Genomic DNA, 27,923 nt, shown 5'->3' with positions numbered 1-27,923 from the left:
TCCCTCTCAGCCTTCTCTTCTTCAGACTAAACAGCCCCAGGTCTCTCAGTCTTTCTTCACAGGAGAGATGTTCAAGTCCTGCAATCATCTTCAAAGCTCTCCATTGAATTCTCTCCAGTAGATCTACCTCTCTCTTCAACTGGGGAGCCCAAAACTGGACACAGTATTCCAGGTGTGGTCTCACCAGGGTAGAGGGGGAGGAGAACTCCCTAGACCTGCTGGACACACTTTCTTAATGCATCCCAGGATGCCACTGGCCCTCTCGGCCACAAGGGCACATTGCTGTCCCATGGACAACTATTAGGCTATGAAAAATAAAAAGAACAGAAAACAAACATCAGCACACTCCAACCAAATAAGGAAACAAACATTTATTAGAAACCGGTAGTTTCAGAGAGCTAGAAAGGTAAACATACATTTAAAAACCAAAGAATACTCAGTTGATCACAGTCATCATAAAGGCACATAATGAAAAATTAAATTTTAAATTACCTCATCTTTTCCACATTTTAAAACATCATTACCATAATTTTCAGCACTCATAATGGCACTTGCACAGTATAAACAAGATGGAGAAAGTCCAGAAGACAGACACTGTTAAAGTCATCTTAGCATCACAAACACACAATACATTTGCTCATTGGTCACAGTCAAATAAAATAGGATTGGGAACCGATCTCACAAACCCCACAAAGGTACAAGAATGTTGGCAAACCCAGAAAACATTCAAATCACAAAGGCATTTTACACGTGGATGATTTGGATAGAATGACTTTTTGTGTTGTTTTGTTTTTTACAAAGTGCTAAATCCAAGGTTTCCCTGACAGGAAGGCCAAAAGACACAGCTAAAGCTGCCCTTGTCTGAAGTCTGATAAACCAACATTTTATAACACAAATTTCATGGACTTGTTATTTATCAGTTTATGAAGATTACACATCAACCATGGAAGCACTGAACGCAGATTCACATCTGTTTGCTGCTCAAAAACTATGGCCCAAATATTAAGTGGACAAGGGAGTTTCAGGCAGTTATAGAGGTTTGCTTGCTCATTTGTTGAAAAATTTAAAAAAAAAAAAAAAAAAGATGCTTAATAACCTTACAGGAACAATGTTCTTCCTTCAGTAATCCAATTTCAGGAAGTAATGTAAGAGCAGTTGCTTTTAGAAGGTCAAGATAAGACTAATCTAGAATTTACAAAGATTAAGACACCACGCATTGCAGAAAACGGAAAAAGCATAACAAATGGGCTTGACAGTAAGTGTGACTCTATGTCAGTGTTCAGGCTTGAAGGCAACTGAAATGCTGCACATCCATCCCTCCTCCCAAACGACAAAAAGGAAGTCATTTTAGGAGTACCTGTACATGGAAACACCAGCAGGCTTTCTGCATCGAGGGAGCGCTGCTTTGTTTTTTCAAGGAGGAGCTGTTTCTCAAGCAACAACAAATTCTGTGTGCACGCTTTGTTTGCTCCAGTAACCTCAACCCAATGGGCACCTGAGATCAGTAGCCCCCTTTGGTCACCTGGGAAAGATGCTTCAGTCCTCCACTACCTGAATTTCTTGCACACAGCTAGTGTGCACAGAGAAGTGTGAGGGAAGGGGGATTTATAAAACCTTTACATCATAATGTAATTCTGAGCAAGGAAAAGAATGGGGAGTCCAAAGTGAGAAGCACTTCTCTTCACACAGCAGCTATGATGAGCTCCTCTATTGGCCGTGTTACAATCACTATCAGCTTAATACTGGATCCTCCACCTCATTTTTTAACAGCAACTTGCACTTGTATGGAATGGACCTACTACCCAGGCTTTTTCTGTTCCTGTGCATTACATGACTCTATGAAACACACAGCTGTAACACTAAGCTTGATGGAAATGTTATCACCACTTACCATAAGTGCAATGAAATTTGAGTCCAGTGCAACAAGTTCTGAAAATCACTGATTGTACTACAAAAATACCGTGTAAAATCCATTTGAGGTATTCTGATACCATGGGACAGCACTTTCTTAGGTTCTTAATATTTCAATAAGAAAAAAAAATACAAACAAACAAACAAAACCTGTTAGCCTGAAGAAAAAGGTGATGGGCTACATGTTAATGTGTTATTTAATCTTTTCTTGTATCTAAGAACCTATTTCATATGACCTCAATATCAAGTTTTCAAAAATAGCAATAATAAGTGCTTACTTATAGGCATGCAAAAGGTTGCCTGTGAATTACTTGAGTATAGGCAGTGTGACAAAACAAAAAGTCACTTTCATATATTCAGTATCAAGGCAGTATAAACTTCTCCTACCTTTGGTTTGATCCAGGCCAAACACACATTTAAGGAAGACAAATACAAAAAACCCCAAAAGCCAATGAGTAAAATATGCACAATTTCCTGAAAATACATATTGATGATTTAGATAGTTTCTTGATTTTTCTTCAAACTGAGTGATATTTTAAAGTGCAATATAGGCATCACTTTAGAAATGGTGAACTAGAATTTTTAAAAGTTTCTTGCCACTTCAGGGCAAAAGTAGAAGTTGCAGCATAAAGATCTGTCTCCATTGTGAGCAGACTGCTTGAGGAATCATTTTTGTTCTATTTCAACAAGATTAGAAGCATCTCACCTTCTTCCTTCACTCATGCTATTCCCAAGTTCTGCTTCATTTTTTCATACACAACATAGCTGATGCTGACAGCTGGAAGCACTTTCATAAAATTAGGGGCTATGCCCCTATAAAGTCCTCTGATGCCTTCTGTAGCAATAATTCTTCGAAAGAGACCAACCATGTTTAGCTGTGGAGCTCCTTCTATGGAAGCTAGAACAAAATGATAATGTGTCACACAGTTCTAGTAATATTAAAATTCCTAAGTATTAAATATGTGGGTGATGAGTCCACTGCACCTCTAGGACCACTGATTATAACTTCACTCCTCACAGAGAAGAGATCTCTTAAATCCCAGACATCTGAGAGACATCTGTGTGTCTAAATCCCAATGAAAAGCTTTAATGCACCAATATTCCTTTGGAAACTTAGACTCCTATCCTTGAGTCTATAAAGCAAAAATATCGCCTATGAAACTGTCATTAAATATTCTCCAGAACTAACATTGCTGTCTACTTTCACAGGATGATGCAAGTCCTTTCCATTTTACCTCTAAAATTTAGGAAGCATCCTAAATTTTAGACAAGTGCTCCCAAACTATGACAGGAGCTCTATGCCTAGTACTTTTGCATGGAATGTAGCTCTCAAAGCAGAGAGAGCACTAGTGTCTGCAATGTTACATTTAAATCAAGTATGATGGAGAACAATGTCAGGCATAATAGGAAGAAGAGACCAACATTAAGAAGGATTTTGCAGATAATTGCTTGGTTTTCTGAGTTGAGTTTTTTTATGCCCTTAACTCTCCTATGGCTATCCCAAATGATACAATTTTGATGTGACCACACAGAAACATTTTCAGTACAACAGAACTCACCTTGAGCCTGCATGCGTGTTCTGATAAGAGCAAGAGGGTAACTGGCTAACTGCCCACAAGTGCTGGAAGCAGTACCACATCCCAACAACACAAAAACACCTGGGTTAGCAGAGCTTGATGCATAGTGTTCTAGCCATGTACTCTTTAAGAGCTGCCAAGATATAAAATTAAGTAAGAGAAGAGATCTGTGTTCAATAAAATAAGCAAATGCAACTTTATTAACAAGAAATCTTAGGGACTCAATCCTGGAAAGTACTGTTATCACTAAAAGCAAGCATTCAGGACTGATGTAAAGCCCACAGGTAGCATCTTAGCACACAGGGAAGGACTTCAAGCAGACTACACTAGTTAATGGTTAGAAGACAAATCCTTAACAGACCCTGCAGCAATAACAGTCTCCATGTTCTAGACTTATTAATATTTTGGCAGGGGAAGGAGGAGGAAAACACAACTCAGGACACTACAGGGTAAAACTCCTCACACAACTAAGTATGTCACCCTATGAAGAAGCAAGGATGCAAACTGTAGAGAACAACTTCCATATTGCTTGGAAAAATGTTTGATCAAGCAATTCTGCTGATTACTACTGCAGTGTCACAAAGGAAACTTGTCTAGGCTAAGAAAAATATTAGTCAGACCATCTGAGTTACTTAACACACTTTGAAGCAACACCTAGCACCTAGGGTAGACAAAACATTTCAATTGTTCCATCATGAATGCAAGAGGTGGCAGGTCCTCTTAAAAGAAGAGAGCGGTGTTTCAAACACCTCATAACAACTCTGTGTCACACAGAATTCTGGTGACGTGCACAGATATGCCAGAAACCCGGGTTACTATAATCCAATTATAAATCAGAGAGAATGGCAAAACAAATGTATTAAGTATCACAAATGCACAGAAGGCAACATAACCTGACTATCAGATCAGTTCTTTTAAGGCCCATATTTGCTATCAAATGTGTATGTTCCAGTGCCACAGGATTAGTGAGGTACATCAGCACATTGTATTGCCACACTCTAGATAATTGTGTCTTACAATATATTTGTTTGCTAACTGCCACCATTTAAGGGCCCATCAGCACAGGCACTTCCCTCCAGGAGGGACAAACAAAGAAAAACATTAAAGTCTAGTAAGATTAGTGGAAATTCTCATTTGCTCATTTTTAAATGGGAAGCAATTGTAATACTACGAACATACAAAAAACCTATCATGATAGATTACAGATCTAACATGACCTGATTAATGATAGAAATATTCTAAAGAATATTTATCTTTTTTATAAACTAACCAATGAAAGCTACATGCTACCTAAACTCACCTCATAAACAGCAAGGTCAATGCCAGCATAAGGAATTATACCCAGAATATTAGGAATATAGCCTTTGTAGAAGGCCTTTACACCTTCTCTTTTCAGGATCTTCTTAGCACAGTCAAACATCCCAGAATATTGCCCCGTTTTACCCACAGCCAGTCTGGTCTTTAAAACCTAAAGGAGAAAAAATAGTAGCCTTATTTACATACCTATTTATTAATGTGTCTTACAAACACAGGAAAACACAGTATCTCTGCTTATTCAGTTATCTGGAACTGCTTTGCATTTTGGTATTTCAAATCTCCTTTGTGATGAGCACTGTTACGGCTCTGCAGGTTTCTTCAGGTTTTATCATCAGTACAGAGTAGCACACATACTACCACACACTAGCTTATAAAGCATTGGCCTCTTTTAAAATGGCATTTTAGCTTTCTTTTCTTGATTAATACATGTAGCAAGCAAACCTTTGATCACCTTGAAGGCAACAGTGTGGGCAAAATTTAATAGAAGAATTAGCTAAAGAACAAGTGAAAGCACTGACATATTAGCAGATGACACTTCTGGCCTGGGAACACCAAAGCATATTACAAAAAAAAACAACCAAACTTTCAAAAAACAAGAATCCTTTGAGTTGTAGTTAAGGGATATGAAGATTGAGTCCTACTACTGACACCCAGCATCTGATTAATAATGCAAATAAGTCTATACAGTACCTTAAAGAAAATAATACTAGTATCCAACAGAAATCACAGAAGGAATTCCCTGAGCAAGAATTTGGCCTAGTTGAAAGGCTCACGTGGTTGCAGGTTCCTCAGAAGCTTCCTCACACTTGGCTTTTCTCATTTACTTCAAAACACTCTACAAACTTTTTTCTAGGACAGTACTGTATCTTTGTTAGAAAGATCATAGCATCACACTGCAGAATAGTTCACCATATCTAGATGATCTACCTAACATTTCAGTTACTCTGTAGCTTAATTCATTCTGTACTCAGGCTAGCTACAATTCAGCAGCTCCAGCAATAATGCTGCTGTTTACAAAGAGCTCATTACCATTGCCATCAATCAGAACCAATTAAGTTCTATTCCCCAACACCCCTCCTGATTAAAAGGGTATTTACATTACATTTCCCATTACTTCCAAATCTCAACGTTGGTACAGGTTTAATCCCAGACCCAAGGTATATTCCATTTATTCGCATAAGATAAACTTTCTGAAGAACCAGCAGTAAAGGAAGTGTATCCTATTTCTAATTATGAAAAGCAGGATGTGAAATAGCTACCCTAGAACAGTTAATATACTAACACTAGTTAAAGTGCAACGTGTAGTACCACATACAAATAGGTCCTACAGAGAGGAGTAGTTAATCCACCCAGACAGAGCTGTAGTTGTTATATTCTCCCTCCACACTAATCTCCTAATCAGACTTGTCTCCCAGTTATAATGTAATGGAACTTCATCAGTTCTGCTACAGGCAAGATAGCTCCTTGCTTACATGTAGTGTGAAAAAGATTTATGCCCAATTTAAAAAATCCCTGAATATGCATGGAATTGAAATGCATTCTTGTACTATTTTTTCCCCTGTGGGCTATGTTTTATTTAAACATTGCTTTCACTAACATTATACAGCCCAATATGCAGAAAAATTACAAGTATCAATTAGCACAAAGCATATTCTGAAATGTCTGTAACTGAAATTCTGCAAGGAAGTCTAAAGTAAAAATAAATTAGGATATAAAAATATAGAGGAACTCCTACAATACTTGCAAGAGCAAAATGGAGTTTGATTTGAAAATGAACCAGACCTTTGGCAAAGTATCTACTGGAAGCAGAGTCTCTGTTACTTACCTCCATGGGATAAATAGAAGTTTGTGCTGTTGCTCCAGCCAAGGAACCAGATACAAATCTTTCAACGGTGCCTAACTTTCCATCATCCTTAGTGAGTATCTTCTTATACTGTATATATATATATATATATATAAAACAAGTCAGATAAATACCACATACTTTTTAGGAGAGGCAAGAGTTACTAGGAGAGGCAGAAGTGCAGTACAAAAATGTCTTTTCAAGCTGTACTTACATTTTCATGTATTCACAGTTACATTTACTAACCCAACATACTTAGCACTACACTCACTGCAATTCTGTGGGCAAGGATTCTCAAGAATACCATAAATATTCCAGCCTGCAAGAATCCTTTACATTAAACACTTCAGCCAAGCACAATATTGTCAGGTATCCTACAAACAGCCAACACAAGGGTACCCACACTATGGCCCCACATAACAAAGAGGAACTTCCTTGAAGATCCACTTCTTCAACCAAAGAAAGAAAGATTGACTATCACACTCACAGAGACACTTAGAGAGCTGTACACACTGTTTCATTCAAGAGACCATCACACAAGAATGCGCCATCAGCTCCCAAAAGGCAGAGCAAGAGTAAGGAATAATGTGCTCAATGTTACTCTATGGCATCAAAACCTGTCATACAGTTTTGTGATATCTCAAAGTTTACCTGAGTGGGGTTTTGTGTGCTTTTATTGCACAGTTGTATAGAAATGTGCAATATGCTCATCTAAGCCTTACTGGAGACACTAGCAAGCTCCACAGGGGAAAAAAAATGATCACTTAACTACACCAGAACAGGAGTTCATTTTCCAAAGGAGGATTAGACCTTAACATGATGCTTAAAGCTGATTCAGAGGTAAATATAACTCTGAAATCCAGGATGAGAGCATCTTACAGTGATATTTGACTTTGAAAGAATGCTGTATAAGTTCAGCTAGCATACTGTGCAAGGTTTTTAGTTGTCATCACTTCAAAGCAACAAATTAGGTATTAATGCAATACTCCATGTAAAGCTATGCAGACTGGATGAAACGTATGACAGATTCAGTTTATTTACACTGTTTGTAATACAACAATATCATCCTAATACCAAGTATTCTATTAACAGAATAAATCACAGAATCATAGACTATTTTAAATGGTTTAGTTGATTAGGTGGGTTGGATGATAGGTTGGACACGATGATCTTGAAGGTCTCTTCCAACCTGGTTTATTCTATCCTCTTGTCTCAAATCTGAAAGTCACTCTAAACTACTGTGTCAAAATCCACAACCAGGATAAGAATTCCTACATAACACAACAGTGCAAATAATGAACAGTGATATCATATTTCATTTACCATGATTTTCATTCCTAAGTTATCATCTTACCTGTTCATAAGCCCAGAACTTAATAGCTGTTTCAGGAGCTATTTTCACCACATTTACACCATTTCCCCTCCAGAGGGATCGGACACCACCTTCTTTCAACATTTGCTTAAAACCACTGGCTATATTCATTTTGTTTGACTTTGAACCATGAACCTAAAAACACCCAAAGTGACAGTAAACAATACTGCTGTTTACATTGTAAAACTCATCATGCAAGTATTAAATTGCTTCAAATATCAGCTAGCAAAAATACACCCATTACTGAAAAAAAGTATCTTATTTTAATGGCACAAGTGTTAAAATACTTTGTTTACACTTCAGCCAATATATAACAATGGAAAAAGACAATTTTAATGAATACAGAATAGGGAAATTGTCAAAACTTAACTAGACCTCCATACCTTAGATTCTGTATTTGGCCATCAGTTTTCTGAAAACTGAAGTAATGCACTGGAAAATAAAAAGTTCTTGACCATTGAACCTACCTGCATCATCACTTTAAGGCGATCTAATGGCGCTGTACCTGTTCGAGAGACAGCACCAGCCACTCCTCCTGCCAGCAGCTGCTTCCACCACTGTCCAGTCTTTTTCTCTTCCTCCGTGAACTCATCCGGAACAGTCAAACTATCTCCTATATCCAGCACCTATCGAATCCAAAGCAAATGTAGCTATCAATGTGCAAATAATAATCTCATTCCACCCTCTGAATTTTTATCAACAATTCCAATTCCAAATTAACCTAACACTTGGAACTACACAAACAAAATGCTAGTTAAAAAGAAAAAAAAAATCTGCAATTTACATTCTATAATTAACTTGCTACAGACTACTACTGCTGTTCAACGAATAGCAGCTTTTAATGACTTCTAGACAGATATTCAGCAGTAAGAGCACAGACCCACCATTTCAAAGACTGCACCATCCTCATTGAAGATGAGGACAAATGTCTGCTTGAAGTACGGCTGGAGTAGAGACATCCTGTCATGGTTGGTAGACCTTTACAGTCAGGGCTACAGCTCAAACGCTTTTATGTTGCAGCTAACCTTTCACCGGACAGCCTCCTGAGATTAGCTGAGTAATCTCCTAAGGATGCTAACAAAAGATTGCTCTCTCATGGCAATTCATTCACACACATGTGGGACTTCCCTCTCCCTCACCGATATTTAAAAGGAGCATTTTTATAGCCGATCACAGCATCACAGAAACATTCAGGTTGGAAAAGACCCCTGGGATCATCAAGTCCAACCGATAAACCTATTCTACAAGGTTCACCCCTAAACTATATCCCCAAGCACCATATCTAAATGATCTTTAAACACATACAGGGTTAGTGACTCAACCATTTCCCTGTGCAGCCCATTCCAATGCCTGACCACTCGTTCTGTGAAATTTTTTTTCCTAATGTCCAGTCTAAATCTGCCTTGCTGAAGCTTGAGGCTGCTCCCTCTTATTCTACTACTAACTACTGGCAAGAAGAGAACAGCGCCAGCCTCTCCACAACATCCTTTCAGGTAGTTGCAGAGAGGGATGAGGTCTCTGCTCAGCCTTCTCTTTTTCAAACTAAACAGCCCCAGCTCCTTCAGTCACTTTTCATAGGATTTATTCTCAAATATATTGGAATGTTCTATTTCCAGTAGTTGCTGTAGAGTATCTTATAAAATAATGAGTTTTAATGACACTTTATATATTTTCTTATCAGTTACACCAACAGACACAGTAATGACTTTTTTTAACTACACAAGTTTGACATTTCATTAAGAGGTTCATGATTGTATTACCATTCAACTTGATAGGCTTTAGTGCTAAAGTTGTTCAAGACATAAGTCTATGGCTATAAGGCAGAGCCATGGGACAAACAGGATAAGCACCTCATGTTGTGGATATTGAACAAAGAACAGATGAAAGGATTTTCAAATTAATCTTTCTGACATCCATGGTTTCCAAGTATGGTGTCATAGGTTGCTCAACTACATGGAATCATCAAAAGATTAATCACAATTTTTAATACATAACTTTCATGTTTTTAGCAATATGTGTATCTATCAGGATTTAAACCTTGTGTCTATCAAGCCTTAAACACAACTAAGAAAAATAAAGTACATTGGAGGGTGCGTGTAACAAATGCCACAGCTACCAACACATAAGTCTATGCCAGTGGAGCTGTCTGCTTGGAAGAGTCTGACGGCAATTGAAATATTACAATAAAAAACACATAGGCAGAGCTGTTGATGCCAGCCAAGCATGTGAGGTCTCACATCTGCTCTTATCTGAAACACCAGCAGTGCTGCTGTAGATCTGGATTTTGCTTGCTGTGATAACTGGGTCATCAGCTGACTGCAACACTGGAAGTTTACAAGAGACTTCAAAAATTGTTTCTTAGGGATAACTAGTGACATTCCATAATATTTATATATATATATGTATGTATGTATGTATATATATATATTATGTTTAATAATATTAATATGAAGCATTTCGTTAAAGCAAAGGGTTTTTTTCTTTCCACTAAGTAAGCTGGGACTAGGACTATTTGATCTCATAGCAGTCCTTATAGTGTTTCCTTTAGGCAACAGGGAGCTGACTGCCTTTTGGCAAGCATTTCTGAATTGAGATTGTACAGTGTGAAACACTCAAAGCTCTTAGATTTCATAACCTGTTTATTATGGAAACACAGACTATTCCCTGAAGATATAAATGGTCTCACTATATTAAAAGAATTCTATTTTTACCTAACTCTATGAGTTACTCCAATAATCTACAGGAAGGATACTTTGCAAACAGGATTATTATTGATTTACCTGATTATTTTTTCTTAGAAGTCAGTCACTAAAGTGGCTAGAGAGGCCTGTTGAATGGTCACTTTAACATTTTTTATCTGCCAGTGGACAGCCCACTGCTGCCTATTAAATCAGCACCAAGAGTGTGTTTGTGCACTGAAAACCATCACTCACAATATGGGTGCTTTTATGATAGTATTACTATATAAATGCAGACACTGAAATAATTCAACATAAGAAACAGTTAAAATGTTTCTACAATCTGTTTCAATATATCAAAAGCACTGAACCTAAGAATGTACTGTAATATGAAAAGAAAAAGATTAAATGCTATGGTTGTTATCTTTCTGTGGAATAAAATTTAGATGACACTATCCTGACTTCCTTTCACAAAGTGAAAAGAAAAAAAAGAAAATCTTACATACTAATGTGCCTGAAACAGAACAACTGTGAAAATGTTAGAATCAATATTGAAAATTAACCCAGCACAGGTGAACTGAAGAGCAGTAAGTGAAAAGAAAACATGAACTCACAGTAGAATGTTTCCAGTATCGAATTATTTCCTCAATGTCTGCAGCTGGGTTAAACATGAAATGATCTCTCCATTCATTCCAGTCTACAGTCATTGTCCCATCAGCATCAATACTGAAAAGAAATTGGGGAAAAAAAATATATACATATAAATAAATAGTAGCAGGTATGGGGATGAAGTTTTGCTCTGTTTTGTTGCCTTTCCTCCCCACTCTTTTTTTTGGGGGGGTAAAGTAATAATTGGCCATGACCTAAGCGACAACTAACTGATTGTAAATTCCTTATGAGACTTCAAGGCTAAATCTGTCATGGCCTTGCAATACTGTGCTTCTGCTATCCAAGTGCATCTGGCATATTTCACTTCAAAACAGAACACTTCATTCTATCAACAACATTTATAGGGAAATGAGCTAACATTCTCATCCCAAGACTTAACATCAGCCAAGAACAGATGAAATATGGGAGAATTCCTATAAAGGTACCCACACCTTTTATAGTTATAATCCCATTTATTCTGTTCTCAATTATGAAAATATTAAACAATACAAAGAATCTTAAAATACTTTAAGAAATAATAATGCCTGACCTTTGCAGGATCTTTTCTGCTTGTTTTTCTGAAATGCTTATACCCAATATCTTGAGGGACTGGACAACTTCTGATGCTTCAATTTTTCCTTGAAACATGAAGAAAAAGATGATAAATATTTAAAACTTGGATCTTAATACAATTAGCATATTGGAGCTCACTCATCTCCATTTTAACACCTACATAATAGTAAAGACAAATCAATAAACATTTAAACACAAATTCTGGTTTTGGATTGTCCATTACAGGGACTGAGCAAAGGCTAGCACGTTAAAAATATACAACCAAATGAGATGTAAACATTCTGCACATTCAAAACTATTTTATCTTTTATAAATACCTAGAAACTTTGTTACAGTTTCTCCATCTGGGGGAAAAAAAGAGCCCCAGATCAACAGCCCTAAAAGATAATAAAAAGGAAAAAATAACTACAATAATTCATTATTTCAATCTATAGCAAACTGTAATTATGATCCTATTAAGAAACAGGAGGGGTTCCACAGTCATAACTTTTCTTCTCCAGTTCAGACAAACAATATCAAGAAAGACAACCTTTAATGCAGTTTCCTCAAACAACATTTGAACAAATAAAATCAATCAAGGCATACCATCATTGTTTTTGTCCAGGCTCTTAAAAGCCAGTTTCATCTTTTTCTCATGATCTTTAAGATACCGCATAAATTCTTCAAAATCTAGCTGTCCATCCTGGTTTGTATCTCCAGCTTTAAAAATTTTCTGTCGAGAGAAAAGTCAACATTTGACTTTTCTAAATTACAGCAAGTCACAAAGGAACAGCTGCATGGCACAGCTCTGGCTTTAAGAAAAGTATCATATTGGTCACTTTGGGAATCAACTCCAGAACACATATAAGCATACACTTCAGAGCTGTTTTTAACACACTCAGTATTTTCATAAAGAGTAAAAACCAGCAGCAGCAAAGACAGACTTAAGAAAGCACTATTTATCATTTACATCATTTTCCTTCTCAAAGATTTTCAGGTTTATTACCAGCACTGGCAAGCTACACCTATTGGTATCAATTTGTGGAGAAGAAGGTGGGGACCAGGACCAAAACCATGTAAGCAAACAACTTTAAGCCTGTGACTTTCCTGGTATATACATGAAATTTGTCATTATGTCAGTAAAATTTAACAAATACCGTCTTAATAATGGTCTTTAATCCAGTCACCTACTAATTAAGCAATTAAGTATTTAACCATTGACCAAAACTAACTAACTAACTACTCAAAGATCTTGCTTGACTAACACTTCTATCCATCAGGGTCTGAAAAGGCAGGGCTTTCTGCTTCAAACTGAAACCCTGAAAAAATTAAAACCATCCAAACAACAGATTTTGTTACATAACAAAGACAAGCACTGCTATCTTCCAATTTTGGCACGTGTTTCCTAGTAACTGTCCTGCAGATAAGGAACATCTACAATTAACTACCAGATGAATGCATGGTATACAATTGTCAGCACTGCAGGAAATAAGCCTGAAACACAGCCTAGGCTACACTACTTGACCACCTTTGTGTGTCTAAACATACTTTTTAAACAGAAGAAATTATACCAGCCCCACCAAACATCAGCCTGTAACTGCTGAGACTTGTCTTCAAAGTCTGATATGCTAATAGATTGATCATTCAAAAGAAACCAAATATAAAGAAAAAAACAAACCACCAGCCAAAAAACCCCCCACCCACCATTCAAATTACTCAAGCTAGAAAAAGGGCCCTCCCATCAGACACTATAATCTCAACCCATCTTGTCCTGCACACATGGCACCTTGTGTTGTAGGACCCAAACACTCTGCTAGAGTTCTACAAGCTACTGAGAAAAAGCAATTTATGTAGAAGGCATACACACACTTCATGGGAACGCTGATCAACACAAACTGTTACTATCCCCTACTGCTATCAAAACTACATAAATAGAAATTAAGAACAAGGAAAGTCTTGTTCCAGCCTACAGATAGGAAGAAAAAAGAATAAAATTCTAATTACAAAACCTCCACTGAAATTCCTAGGGGGTTTAGAGAGCTGGCAATTAGTGCGTGTATTGAAGTGAGGCACCTTTCATTTCATCTGCCAAATGAATGGATTGTATGTTGCAACAATTATAAAAGGGCAAGGACAAACATACCCTCCATTGCCTACTTTTGCTTTTACAGTTATTTTCCAGACTTAAAGGCAGTCGCAGCCAATCTCAGGGAAGCAGAACAGAAGCGACAGGAAACAAAAGGGTGCTTTTCCTCAGCAGGCCCATGCATTTTTCTCACATTACAAATTTAAAAGTTCATATAAAAGCCTCTTAGTGCCTACAAAATGTACTAATTATGTGGGTGTTAAGGTTTCAGATTAATACCAGTAATTTGCAAGTTTGCAGAACGAACAGGAATGCTGAAAGGAGCTCGCCTTCTACCTGGAGGGCAGAAACTCACTCATGGGGGGTTATATACACCATGGGCATAGCCAGCAGGAAGACACTGGATTCTATAGCACAGGATCTCCCAGGTACAAACTGCCCATTCACAGCATCAAGTGGTAATTCAGGTTGGAAGGGACCTCTGGAGGCCATCCAGCACAACCCCTGCTCAAAGCACATCTAATTAGATCATGTTGTGCAGACTTACATCCAACTGAGTCTTGAACACCTCCAAAGATGGAGATTCCACAGCCTCCCCAGGCAAACTGTTTAAACATTCAATCACCCTCACTTCAGTTGAACAAGGGATCCAACTTTTCTGCTCTGCATTTAATGCACTACCAGATTTTGCACACTTAAAACCACTTGTCGCTGTGCCAATTCCTGGTTCACCAACTTCTCTGATGGAGGAGAACTGGATGCATTTAAAAACAGGCATGCTTACAACAATAGAGCAGGAACCAAATTAGATGCCAGTCCTCTCCTTAAGTCCTGGGAAACAATGTTCAGTGTGCCTGCCACAAATCTTGCCATTTCTTGTTACAGACCTACTGTGGGATCACCTCGCCTTTGTGCAGGCTCAGCACCAAGAGCAAAATGTTTCGGTTTTGAGGCAGGCAATTTCTTTTCTCATTGTCTAAAAGCTTGAGCCCCAAGCAATAAAGACAATTCACTAGGTAAAAGCAAAATGGTGACCATGTAAAGAATTGATAATTAATGATAGGTATATGAAGACAGTTTCAATGATCTTTCTTTTTAATGCTAGGGGCCTGCACACATACTGACTACAATGCTCCTGTGTTGACCTGTTTGGTCATGACACTGCTGCCTTTTTCCTCTTTTTTTTTTTTTTTTCCTGTTAGTTTTCTTCTTTTTCTGTTGTGCATTTTGTTAATACAGATGCTTTCCAAGTCCTGCCTAGCAAGGCAACACCAATATGAAAGACCACAAGTAGACTGAAACACGGAATCAATTTCTGTATTGCATAAAGCCTGTTACAGTGTTGAATTCCTACTTCTCCAGAAGACCTCTGTATTTGGTGTGGAAACCTAAGCCAGCAGGTCTGTTGGGAGAAAAAATATAAATAAATCAGAAAGGTTATAGACAGGCTTTATATACACCTCAAAATCCTGACACTCTGTAAGCGGCCTGATGAATTATTAGATTATTTTGTGCCAGAACAATGAACTTTAACACGTTCATAGCCACAATGTAAAGACAAAAAAAATCTTAATGCTTTTATACAGAATTTTCCCTTAAATTCTCAGGTTTTTTATATTACTTGCTATCATTATTTGTATATTGTGCTTAAGCCTTGATATTCTGGTTACAAAACTGAGTTGTGGAAGAAAGGCAGGGCTGCTCAGTACAGATGATTACCAATCCCCTATTCATTAGCTTCTTATTTCAGCTAATTAATACAATGTAAAGAATATTTAAAAGGAAGTGATCCATTAAGAAGTTACTGGGTGTTTCTGACTTCCTATCATGCTATCTGCAAAACAAGTGAAAAAAAACCCATAAAGACAAATAATTGATGTCATTAACAATTCATTGTTCTGTAATCTATGATTAGAATTCCAAAGGCCACAGTTACAAACACTGTATAGCAAACACATGAGCACCACTGTCAGAATTGCATTGGACATTCACAAATTTGATATTTTCTTTCAAAAACAGAGGTATTACATATAAAACCAATCAGGATATTGCCTTTTCATCTGTTTGATTCTTTTCCCCTTCACCTCCAAAATAAATAGATAGTTCCAGCCACTCACACAGTTCTACATTCTATGATTTTAAGTTATTAGACTGCAATCTTACTGGAAGCCAGATTCACTCACAGCTCAAGCATATGCAACTCTTCTCTCTTTACGGGGTAAGTACCCTACATTACTAAAAGCTACCATGTTTTTCCTATCTATATCCACCAAGACTACACGAATTTATGACACAAAGACAACAAAAAAAAAATCAGTAGTAAAAATGATTAGTCAGTCCTGCCAAATGGCACCAGTTGGGAGAGAGGTACAGCACAAACAGAAAGGGCCTGAGGATGTGTCTACACAGGATTATACCCCAGGTAGTGAGGCCACATAACACACTAACAAATTACACTGACACTTAACCTCCAGAAATTGAACACAACACTGCATTATGAGCAAAACAGTAGTTGGCACAGCCTCCAAAAAAATCTCTCAACTTGTTTGAATGTGCATTTATATTTGTCTCCCAAAGAAACAGTACCCAAGTATGCTTTTTAAGCCTGTCACAGACAGACAGTCAAGTCCCACTTCAGTACAGCAGACTTGCACCCTTGGCATTAGCACAGATGTTGCTGTCAGTTCTAGAGCTTTGCCTTCCTGTTCTGAATCCTGAGCATCGCTGTTCCCTGGGACCAGAAGACACTATCAGAAGTTTGCTCACAGGTCCATTTCAGATAACAACATTTCTGTAAAACGAGCCCAAAAAGGAAGAGATTCAAGCCATGAATATGCCTTGCAGAAGCTGTTCCCTCAGGACCTGGATAAACTTTCTCAACTCATAGCTATGAATTAGAGTTCAAGAATCTGAAACAGTGTAAATGGGAGATACAAAGTATTCCTTGTACCTTCATTCATCATTTCTTGCAAGTTACACTGGTATTTCTGACTTGGAACATACTTGGTAGACTCATTTTTTCTATTCCATAAGATCACTCTGCTCCAGAGGTGTTACAATTACCATAAACAATTCACCAGTTTACCTTGTTTGTTTACCCGAGACACAGTGCTGTCTCAAGACAGGGATTTAGCAAAGCACTTCAACACGCAGTTAAGGGATTTTTCAGAGGTGGGGGTTTCCATATTTGGTGCCTGGTATTCTTGTACTTCGCAGCATCAAGAGGAAGAATTAATCATTCACTTCACCCTGTCACTATTCAGGAAAAAACCTATCAAGTTAGTATTAAAAAAATTCCTTTTATCTCCTTGGATGTTTAAAGCGTTACTAAAACAAACATATTCATCTTGCTCTTTCCTATGAAGACTTGGAGACTACTGCACAAATCAGTAAAAAGCTTCTGAAGCTGCACATACCGAAATGAAACAATGTTTGCTTACCACTGAAGTCTGTTTGTCCTATCTCACAATTAAGAATCCACAATCAGACATAATTGTAGCATGAAATGCAAAGTTTAAAGGAACTAAATGGTTCCAGTTTTCAACAGTATCATGATATGACATCAGTTTTGGTAGAAAGTCAAAGATGTCTGTCCACTCTAAATCTACAGTACCAGGTTTTGGCATACAATTAAGGTGAGAGAAAGCTTCATTTCACATAAAGAATGACATGGATGTGGAAGAGCTGAAACTTAAATCACTAGGAATCTGCCTATCATGTATAGTTATTTCTGAGTAGGTATCATGTGGCTGAAAATGACCACGTTTCTAAGTTGCTGAAGTAACCAATGCCTTTTGTGACTTTCAAGCCAAGCTACAACATAATTAAGAGGTTTCCATTAACTCAGCCTAGTAGCCTCCTAATTTTGCCATGTAAGGGAAGTTACCAAAATTAAGAAAAGTACAAAAACCTCAACCATGGAAGTGTTTGAGGACATATTTAGCTCAGTCACTAAACAAGTATGTGCTTTCTGGACTAAGAACAGGTATGGAAAGTTGAAGCTCAGAAGCACTCTCCAGCTGCAGTTTCTAGAGGCCAGAGAAAGGCACCGGCAGCAGTGATGTACACCTGGCCCTGCTCTCACCTGGCCACTTGCACAGAGGGCTGCCTCATGTGGCAGAGTTCTGAACCTCCTGTGGTTTAAAGGCAGCAACACCCTATGGGTGTTCTGAGTATTTTTAGACTTTGTTGGACTAGAATTTTCATAAACACAGACAATTACTTTAAACAGACCATCTCCTAATGGCTCAGAATTTAAGACTCGTTGAGCCCTGTTTCCACCACACAGAGGTGTCTCACCACACTGTTTCTTCATCTAAGGAGCCTTAATGCAAGCCAAAGAATTATGTCAAAACCTGACAGAGTCAGTTCAAATAAGATCATTTTATTGATTCCAGAATGTAGTTATTCATTGGAATAACAGCTTCCTATTCCTAGCTCCAAGATTCAATGTGTAAATAGTACCTGAATTTGAATGCTTGGCTGTTCCTACCACTAACTGAAGCTTGAAAAACATGGGATTTGCCTCCTACAGGTTTACTGTAAGGACTGATTGCAACAGAAGGAAAGGGTGAACAAAAATAGGACTTCATATAACCATTCACACCATTTATGGTACTCCTGCCTAAGAGGCACACAGCATTCTGAAGACACAGAAATGAGGTCATTTCAGATCTGATCGCAGCATCTATTTTGTCTCTTTACTGGACAACTCTAATAATCAAAGTGACCAAACAATAGCTGTTAACATTGCTTGTAGAGCATCATTTGGTATTGTCACCCAACAAATCCTCCTTTGTAGGTGCTGATGTATTATGTCAGGAAATTCTCATAAGGCTTTGCGAAATGACCCATTCCTGGCAGCTAATACACTACAATAGAAACCAGGAGTCATCCTGGCAGCCCCTATGCAACACACATTTCAGGTTTTCCAGTGGTTTACTTTTTTCTGTCAGATACTGACAGGAGGTAGGTCAAGTGGAACTCAAAGCCAGGAGCTTCTGTCACATTGTGCTATGATGCTTTGCTATGGGATTAAAAAACAAACCAACCAAACAGAAGTCTTCCTTAGAGGGACATACAACTTATCTGCAAAGCTTATCGCATGTTTTCACTTAAATTCTCATTTCTACAATGTTACTTCACCTAAAAGAGTGCCTCACCAGACCTTAAACATTCATAAAGCTGCCAAGACAACTGATGAAAGGTGAAACAAAAAGAGTATACCAGCAGTCCATTACTCATGTGGACAGCAGCTTTCCATCTTTTAAGGACTGCTTATTCCTTCTGGAGAGGAATTGCATTTCAAACAAAGAGTGAAGTACACAAGCACTAATTTATACTGCAAAGATGATGACTTAGGATGAACCACCTGACTTCACAGTAAGACAGAGCAATACTCACACAGGCCCTTACCAGGAGTTAACCAGGAAGTATCTATGCTCCCTAGAAGTCCAGTGACCAACATTCCTATGTGTGTGGATTTCATCTCATGCAACGAAAGCCAGCCCTGCAAGGGTAACTTTGGAAACCTAACCCTGATCCAGAACATAGTAACAGGGCAAAGCCTGACACCCCAACCCAGACATAAGGCACATAAGCATACTCTGCTTTAGGATATCCCCGGGTTTGCCCATTCCATGGTGCCTGTATGTTGGCAGGGCTGAGCAGTTCAGTAGCTAAGACTAATTATTGTGTAGTATGTCTGCATCACACTTCCTTGCTCATCAGTTATTAGCAGCTATAACACTACTTCTGCCTCTTCAAACACAAATATGATTCAATAGCTGATTTCCTTAACAAAATACCTTCTAATCAAGTAGTAAGATATCTTACTGAACTCCACATCACTTTCAGGCTTGAAGTAAGTGGGAGAAGGCAACTTCAAGCTGCAGAAAGTACAGGAAGCAGGTTAGCTATGTAAAGAAAGGAAAGAAGCTAGGGGCACATTTTAAATAGGCTCTCTTATAACAAGTCCAGTTATTAACAGTTACATATAACTAGTTCAGTTTCCAGTTCAAATCATGCCTACCATCAAGTTTCAATGGTGAGCATGTAGAAGTTTCAGTGTACTTCAACAATTCTTTCACCCCTCTCGAACGTGCAACATGACTCCCGGCTTGTTATGTTTACTTGATGTTTCTTAAGCAACGAAGGCAGACAGTTTCTGCTCTCCATTACATCTAGATGTCTAGGTTATCTCTATCAATTTCCTGGGTTTCACTTCCATTTTATACTGGAGCAACTCAGAAGATCTGACAGATACTCAGATGTGCACTATTAACGAAAGGCATCACACCAATCTTGAGAAACAACTTGAGACTTCAATTCCAAGTTGCTCAACACTTAAGAAGCACACCAGCTGTATCTTGAGGCTTTCAGTGAGTTATATAGGAAGATCACCCTCACTAAATGACAGAAAATTAACTGGTCACACGTTCCCCTATTGTTCAACATAAGCAATCCCCCCAAACTGTTACAATCAAACTGGTACAGCAGGTTTTCAACGACTGAAGTTTGCATCTAACATGTTCTGAATACTGACAGCTCTCACGTAAAAACAAACAGGCTAAACTGTCCCTACTTTATACACCAGGACCTGAGAATGCAAAATCCATTTATTGTAAAGACCAAAAGCAATATTGAAGTCAAAGCATGCTCTCATTTACACTCTCACATAAGCACCATTCAAGAGGCCTGCTGGGTACTTTTCCCTTAAGTACCTGAGACAGAGAATTAGATATACCAAAACCAGGTAAAATTAAGTGCAACTAATGAGAACATGGTCAAGAACTGGCAGTGTCCCATGACTAATATAAGGTCATGGAAATTCACTGACCCAACAGATCTCTTAACACTGCAATACAATTTAAGTTTAATTTACTAAAACTCTTTCAGGAAGTATGCAACAGCTAGTAGAGGCATGGCACCAGAATGCCATCTAACCATTCTTATCCTGAAACAAAGAACAGGACTGCTACAGTAACAGCTCCAGCTCTGATCTCAGCTATACCTGTTCAGCCTGACCTGAACCTATGTGTGCCTATTCAATGCAGATTTGCCTTACTACACAAATGCTCAGGCTTACAGAATTGTACATTAAATGGTTTTATATTCTGATCCCCTGAGATTACTGAAAAGAACTAAGAAAGAGAAGTTTCTCTTCAAGTACAGGTCAGATTTACTACTGTAGTTTAGCACTACACCAGAACACCTGGTGACTCAAGTTTTACTAACTTGTGAGGTCACAACATCGATATCGGGACAACAGAATAACAGCTCAACCTGATCACTGCGGAATCCACAGCACAATGTGTGATTTGTGTTTTGATCAGCACTGTTACAAGTGTGTGTTTTCCAGCAGAAGGACCTTGGTCTTTCACACAGCCCATACCAGGAAGAATCATTTCCATGTTCATAGACACCTATCTTCAGCAACTAGTTCTGATACTACAATTCACTGTTATACAGACTTACTTACCCGCTTTGCAAAGCAAACCGCAGTTTGTTCTGACCTAGACTATGCAAAGGTGGAGTGACAGACTGAAACTGTAACTACCATCCTCTATCATGCCGGAGGAGACGTATGCTATCAAATACCGGGCAACACAGAATCAAAGGAGGTCAGAAGCCATGCATGAACCCGGCCGTGCCCACTTGGCACTACAGTCGCCGACACTTACTGCTCGCGAACAGCGCTAGCCCTCGGGATTCCTCGTTCGGAGCCCTGAGGCGCGCCCGTAAAACACAGCCGCCGGAGCAGTCCCCGGTTGGGAAAAGGACAGGCCCCAGGCTGACACCATCCAGGCGCGGCCCAGTGGCCCCGAACGCGGCTCCCGGGTCCTCAGCAGCTCCGGGACCATCACGGCGAGACCCAGTCGGGAGGCGTCCGCTCACTGACAAGGCGGGCGACGGGGTGGGCCGCGCCTCACCCTCCCCACGGCCGCTGAGTTCGGGAGAGAGGCTGCTCAGCAGCAGCGGCTCCCCCGGGATGCAGCGCCGCGGTGAAGCTGTTGAAGACGGGGGAAGGAGCCTCCCCCGCGCCCCCGGCCCGATCTTACCTCCTCCGCCTCTTTTCCCAAGGGAATGCCCATGGCCCGGAGGCCCGTCTGGAGCTCAGCGATATCGACCCTCCCATCTTCGTTGAGGTCCAGCTTCCTGAAGAGATTAGCGTACCGAGAGTCGCTATCCTTACTGCCGTCGCAGGCGGCCGCCGGCAGAACGAGACCTCGCACGAGCTGGAACATGGCGGGGCCGTGCGTGACTGGCAGCAAGGCGCTCGCCCCTCGGCTCCCGCGGGCTGGGCGCGGACGGGCGGCACCGCCTGTGCTGCCGCCAACGCCCGCAGCTGCCTGGGGAGGAGCCGGCCCGGGCCCGCCTCAGCAGCGAGCGGGGCGGAAGGAGAGCGGGGGCCGCCCGTAGGCGGTGCTGTCGCTCGGCCGTGAGGGAAGAGGGCGGGCGGTAGCCGCAGCGCCTTGCAACGTGATGAGCCATTTCTCACGCGTTTACACGATTGTATCCAACATTTCCAGTACAAGTCGAGAAATACTATCAATCTGGGCCCCTCAATTTGAGAAGTACATTGAGACTCTTGAACGTGTCCAGAGAAGGGCAACGAGGCTGGCGTGAGACCTCGAGCACAAGCCCTATGAGGAGAGGCTGAGGGAGCTGGGATTGTTTATCCTGGAGAAGAGGAGGCTCGGGGGAGACCTTATTGCTCTCTACAGCTACCTGAAGGGAGGTTGCAGCCAGGAGGGGGTTGATCTCTTCTCCCAGGCAACCAGCACCAGAGCAAGAGGACACAGTCTCAAGCTGCACCAGGGGAAGTTTAGGCTCGAGGTGAGAAGAAAGTTCTTCACAGAGTTGTTACCCATTGGAATGTGCTGCCCAGGGAGGTGGTGGAGTCACTGTCCTTGGAGGTGTTCCAGAGGGGATTGGATGTGGCACTTGGTGCCATGGTCGTGAAGTCGTGAAGTCTTGGGTGACAGGTTGGACTTGATGATCTTTGAGGTCTTTCCCAACCTTGTTGTTTCTATGATTCTAAGAGCCCCTTATCTAGGGCTGGTCTTTGAAAGACCTTGGCTTGCTTGGCCTTAGAGACTAGAAAGAGGTGTCTAGGTGTTTTGCTTCATAGGTGATGCTGCCTGTTCTACAGCCTGACTGGCCTCACAGAGAGAAAGCTTTACCGTTTTGAACCACTCTGAGCTGCTCTCATTTCAGTTTGTGTCTGGTGTCTCTTATACCTACCACCATGTCCCACTCTAAAGAGCTCGATGCTATATTCCTTATAAACTTTCTGTAGGTACCAGAAAGCAGGAGGACTCGTTTTAGGTCTGCAGGAAGCTTTTTTTCCTCCTAGTTGAGCAAGCTGTTTTCTTAGCCCCTCCTCACAGAACAAATGCTCTAGTCCTCAGACATCTTGGCAGCCCTCTGAAGAACTCTCCAGCTTATTCATGGTTTTCAGGTATAGGGAGCCTGGAACTGGACTAGAGTGTCTACCCACAGTCAAGCAGAAGAGGGTAATCACTTCTTTCCATCTGCTAGCCACGCTGTGGTTAATACAGCCCAACATGTTGCTAGTCCATGCTCAGTTTGCTGTCTGCCAAGACAAGCAGGCCCTTCTCAGCAGAGCAGCTCCCTGGCCTGTGCCATTGCAAGGAGCCATTCCTTCCCATGTGCCATGAATTTCCAAAGGTCCCTGTCACTCCATTCCTGCAGCCTCTCTGAATAGCAGCACTGCACTTAAGCAAGACAGGTGGTCTCCCACAGTTTGGGGCCATATGGAAACTGGATGATTGTACTCTGCTGCCTCCACGTAACAGATAAATGTCAAGCAAGACAGGTCCAAATATAAACATGTCACTTTGCTAGTACAGCTTACATTGTGTATTGGAATAGGCAGATACTGAACATACTTCACTTCTTCCTGGAATAAGGAAAGTATATAAGGAATTATTTTTTTTTTTCACTGTGAGGGTAACAGGGCACTGCAACAGGCTGCCCAGAGAGGTTGTGGAGGTTTCTTCAGTGGAGACCTTAAAAATCTGTATGGATGTGTCCCTGTGTGACCTGCTCTGGGTGGTCCTGCTCTGTCAGGGGGATTGGACTAGATGATCTTTTGAGGTCCCTTCCAGCCCCTAACATTCTAGGATTCTGTGAATCTTGCTGATGTCACTGTATCCCAGTGATGTAATACTGCTAAGTAGTATGGCCTTTGATTCTGTTTTTCCACTCATACCATCATCCTTACATCTTTATCTAATAAAGTACAATCTGCACAACAATTCTTTTTACTGAAAATCAGAATGTTCAATTAATAAATAGCTGTATTAATTATTGAATTAAGTAAATAAAAAAGTGGCATATGGAAATGAAACAGTACTACCTTCAATTCCCACTGCATATCACTAGGTGTCTAATATCCAGCACTAGCATGATCTGATGGCTGGATGAAGTACACTTGTTTTCCTATCTAATGAAGATCTTAATAAATATTGTACCTGTACTATTAACACCACATATTAATTAGAACAACTCAAAAATTAACACCAAATGCCTGACGCATGCACTTGATCTCAGGCAGTTATACCTTATACTGTGCTGGTATCATTTAGATGTTCAACATCAGGTAATTATTTCCACATAATCAACAAAGCTGTATGCAGGCACTCTCAGGAACCTGCAGGCATTGAGTGTTAACATTTTCCCAGCAGCAAGATGACAGACAACACGTTTTGGTGATCACTTCAAAGTGAATATGTTGTTATATGCACAAACGCTTGAAATCCTGTTTAACAACCAATACAACTGTTGCTTTAGTGGCAATACCTACAAGTTTGTGGACTGATTATCTGCTATAATTTACCCACAGTATGAGTCAAAAGTAGTGTTTGATGAGGAATGAGTGACCAAAGTGAGAAATGGCATAAATAGAAGATCAAGATGAGAACTTCAGTAGGATGCTGACATTTTTTCTAAAATATTGGTAGTTGTCATTAACACTTGTGAAAAGTTAGTGTAAATACTCCAAAATTCAAGGTAAAAGAGGAAGAGATGCACTTTTCTTCCTGGAGCAACAAGGAAGAAAATCTTGTTTTGACAGTTTTGGCTTTCTCAAGTGCATCCTGCATAGTTATAATTTTTATAGCATGTGTCATACTCTTAGGAGTTGTGTAGGAAACATAGGCTACAGAAAACAGGCAGACAATACAGCTTGATGACTGTTCCCATTTGCAAATAGACAGAGCTTTGACTTGTGTGCATGGCAGGAAGCTGGAAGTACAGGTTGTATTTCTTTGGTCCAACTGTTTATCCATGATGTGATGCAACAGAGACACATTTCCATAAAGCTCTCCTAGAGTTACACAGATCTCCCTGAAAATTAAGTAACATAGAGCTCTGCAGAGGTGTAAATGCTTTGTCTTTAGTGTGACTGTCTGGTGCCAATGAGGAAAGTAAGTAAGAGTCTCAGACTCTGCAGTTGTTGATAAACTGTTAGATACATGCCTGTGAGGAAGCCCTTGTCCTTGTCAGAAGATACAGCCATTATATAGGCCTAATTAACTTATTGCAGTGACCTCTGAGACAGTGACCACAAACTCAGTTTCAGAGTTCTGCCTTGTTTACATCTAACAGGAAAAGAAATATCTCTTACTATATTGAAGCTAACATTACCAAAACTGTAATTTCTTCTACAAAAGGTCTTATATGTCAGCTTTGGGGGCTGCACAATTTCTAGAGTCCTTGCTCATTAAAAATGAGTTGTTAATAATCCACCATCCTGCACTCTGATTTTTACTGCACACCCACAAAAGACATCTGAGTTGAGAAATATCTTTGCCCAAGATATGCAACTAAAATGATGGGTGGTTAAAAAATTCTGTAAGATTTAGATTATTCATAATACATGTTAAAAGGCTTTTTGATATCAACACTGATTAGTATCAGAACACACAAAAATTATGCATTTAACTTACTAAAACAAGTGCTTTTAATTAGTGTATATATATCAAGATGTGTACAATAGATGCTTAAATTACATCAATACTGTCCCCTTAGAGGAAGTGCTATAAATACTACAAAACCTCAGAGGATAGAAGCAGACTTGATATATTTTATTAATAGACTAAAAGATAACTCAGCCAAATTGCAGGAGTCAGTGTCTGCTCTAGATACTGTAGCTCTTTTTTCCTGTGAGCAAGGAAACACTTCATGATCATCTTAAAATTATGAAAATAGTCTACTGCATGAGCCAAAAGTCTTTTCTGGCTTAACTCCAGGAACTGCAGTGAAGCTGAGTAATTTTTAAATTACAAGATCAAATCCAGTTCTGCTACACAGTTAAAAAATTATTGGTTAAGTACATCCAGAAATTTTATGCCACCTGAAGGAGTAATCTTCAGGACACTCCTAGGAGGATATAATTAAACACCACAAAGGCAATAAATATTTAAAAGGCAACAGACAAAGTTCAATTTTTTTTCTTGGGTGAGGGTAAAATGAATACATGTTCCATTACATAGATGTAATTAGCTCAGTTTTAAATTGTCATTATAAAGTAATTCTTAAAAAGAAACATATTTTTGAATCTTTCAGTTGTATAATAACAAGTTATGGTAAAATCAGAATCTTTTATTTTCACCATTTTCTTTACTGGTAATTGCCTTTTCGAGCACACAGCATTGGACTGGTTAGCATGGAAAAGGCACTATGTCTTGATTCAGAAACACTGATGCTGTAAAACAGGTAAAGATAGTCTACAAGTTAAGAAATCATGATTTAACATTGTCAGTGGAAGTTAAGATAGGCATGCTTCAGCTGTATTCTGAGTTTTCCTGTGACATATGACCATTTTGGAGGCCACAAAACACCTCACAGGATTTGGGATGTTACCTAAGATTTATTTACAGTACAGATTGAAAGCAGTCAACATTCAGAGGCTAATAGAGAGAATGTTCATGTGGATTTAAACTAGGCATGTACAAACACATGTTGAGGACTGAGACTTCACCATGTATTAAAGCAGCATGAGAACGGTCATGATTATAGACTATACTTACCCACATTGCATTTAACTCCCACGGAGATAGCTTGTAAATTTTGTTTCAGACATCTAAATTCACCTCTTTCACAACCAAGGTACAGTGTTTACAACCAGCTGCTGCCAGAAGCATTGATATGAGTACAGGTCGTATCCCAAACCTTATATGACATCACAAGCTGTGATCCATCCAAATCCAAGACTAGGAAATGCTTCAAATGTTTTTCTGATGCCTTTACTCAGGAAACAAAAAGGTCAGAAATACAAGTGCACAGCAGAGAAATGGTGCTGCAGGAAACAAATAAGCCCAGTGGATGAACACAGGTCGTATTAGTACTGCCTCCAACAATGATATGCACATTGATCCTCTGGAGGATTTAAAGGTGCCAGAGAACTAGGCTTCCCCAGTCCATGGAATCACCTGTCCATAAAGAAAGTTCCCTATTAACTCCTGCAGTTTTGTGACTGAAAACTTGCATCATTTGGGGTGGGAAGTCACACAGCTTTTGAATTATTTTATTCTAATGGTATTCTGAAAAAAACACTGATTTTTCTTCAGTCTTTGAGGCTTTGTACCTGTTTCAGTAATATCTAACCTCTTTAAAGATTTATGGAAATCTCCTGAAATACAACTCCAGTACTTTAAACTTGCAGAAGCTTTGACGACATTGGATTGCTACATTACCCACAGTCTATCCTTTTTTGAAAAACTACTCTCCTATTTTCAGAATCTTTTGATTAAAGATTCTAAATATATTTAAAAATCTATACTTCTGACACTTTTGACTTTGACTGTTTCTGATCAAGCAAGTTATACTCAATATAGGAGACTTTTTCAAGTCAACATTTTCAGAACATAACTACAACCTCTGAATAGATTTGGGCTTTTTTCACATAAGG

General features: G+C 39.4%; 1 protein-coding gene across 2 annotated transcripts; it reads right to left on the bottom strand.

Moving 5' to 3' along the window:
- Positions 1-356: 356 nt before the first annotated feature.
- Positions 357-22,310, bottom strand: SLC25A24 (solute carrier family 25 member 24). Of its 2 annotated transcripts, none has more exons than XM_068140969.1 (10): positions 22,045-22,310; positions 12,505-12,631; positions 11,897-11,984; positions 11,313-11,424; positions 8,488-8,646; positions 8,003-8,155; positions 6,631-6,738; positions 4,789-4,956; positions 3,471-3,621; positions 357-2,809 (listed from the first exon to the last, which is right to left on the bottom strand). In XM_068140969.1, the coding sequence occupies exons 1-10, from the start codon at positions 22,228-22,230 to the stop codon at positions 2,631-2,633; spliced, it is 1,431 nt and encodes a 476-aa protein (XP_067997070.1). In that variant the 5' UTR covers positions 22,231-22,310; the 3' UTR covers positions 357-2,630. The 2 variants fall into 2 exon arrangements, with proteins under 2 accessions (XP_067997070.1, XP_067997071.1); XM_068140970.1 differs by lacking the exon at positions 22,045-22,310 and adding an exon at positions 21,667-21,740.
- Positions 22,311-27,923: the final 5,613 nt, after the last annotated feature.

This window comes from Melanerpes formicivorus, unplaced genomic scaffold, assembly GCF_026170545.1.
Source record: "Melanerpes formicivorus ecotype bairdi unplaced genomic scaffold, bMelFor1.0.p_v2 SCAF_7, whole genome shotgun sequence".
In the NCBI taxonomy this organism is placed as follows: domain Eukaryota; kingdom Metazoa; phylum Chordata; class Aves; order Piciformes; family Picidae; genus Melanerpes; species Melanerpes formicivorus.
Note: the sequence above shows the minus strand (reverse complement) of the source record. Positions and strands in the feature narration are given on the sequence as shown.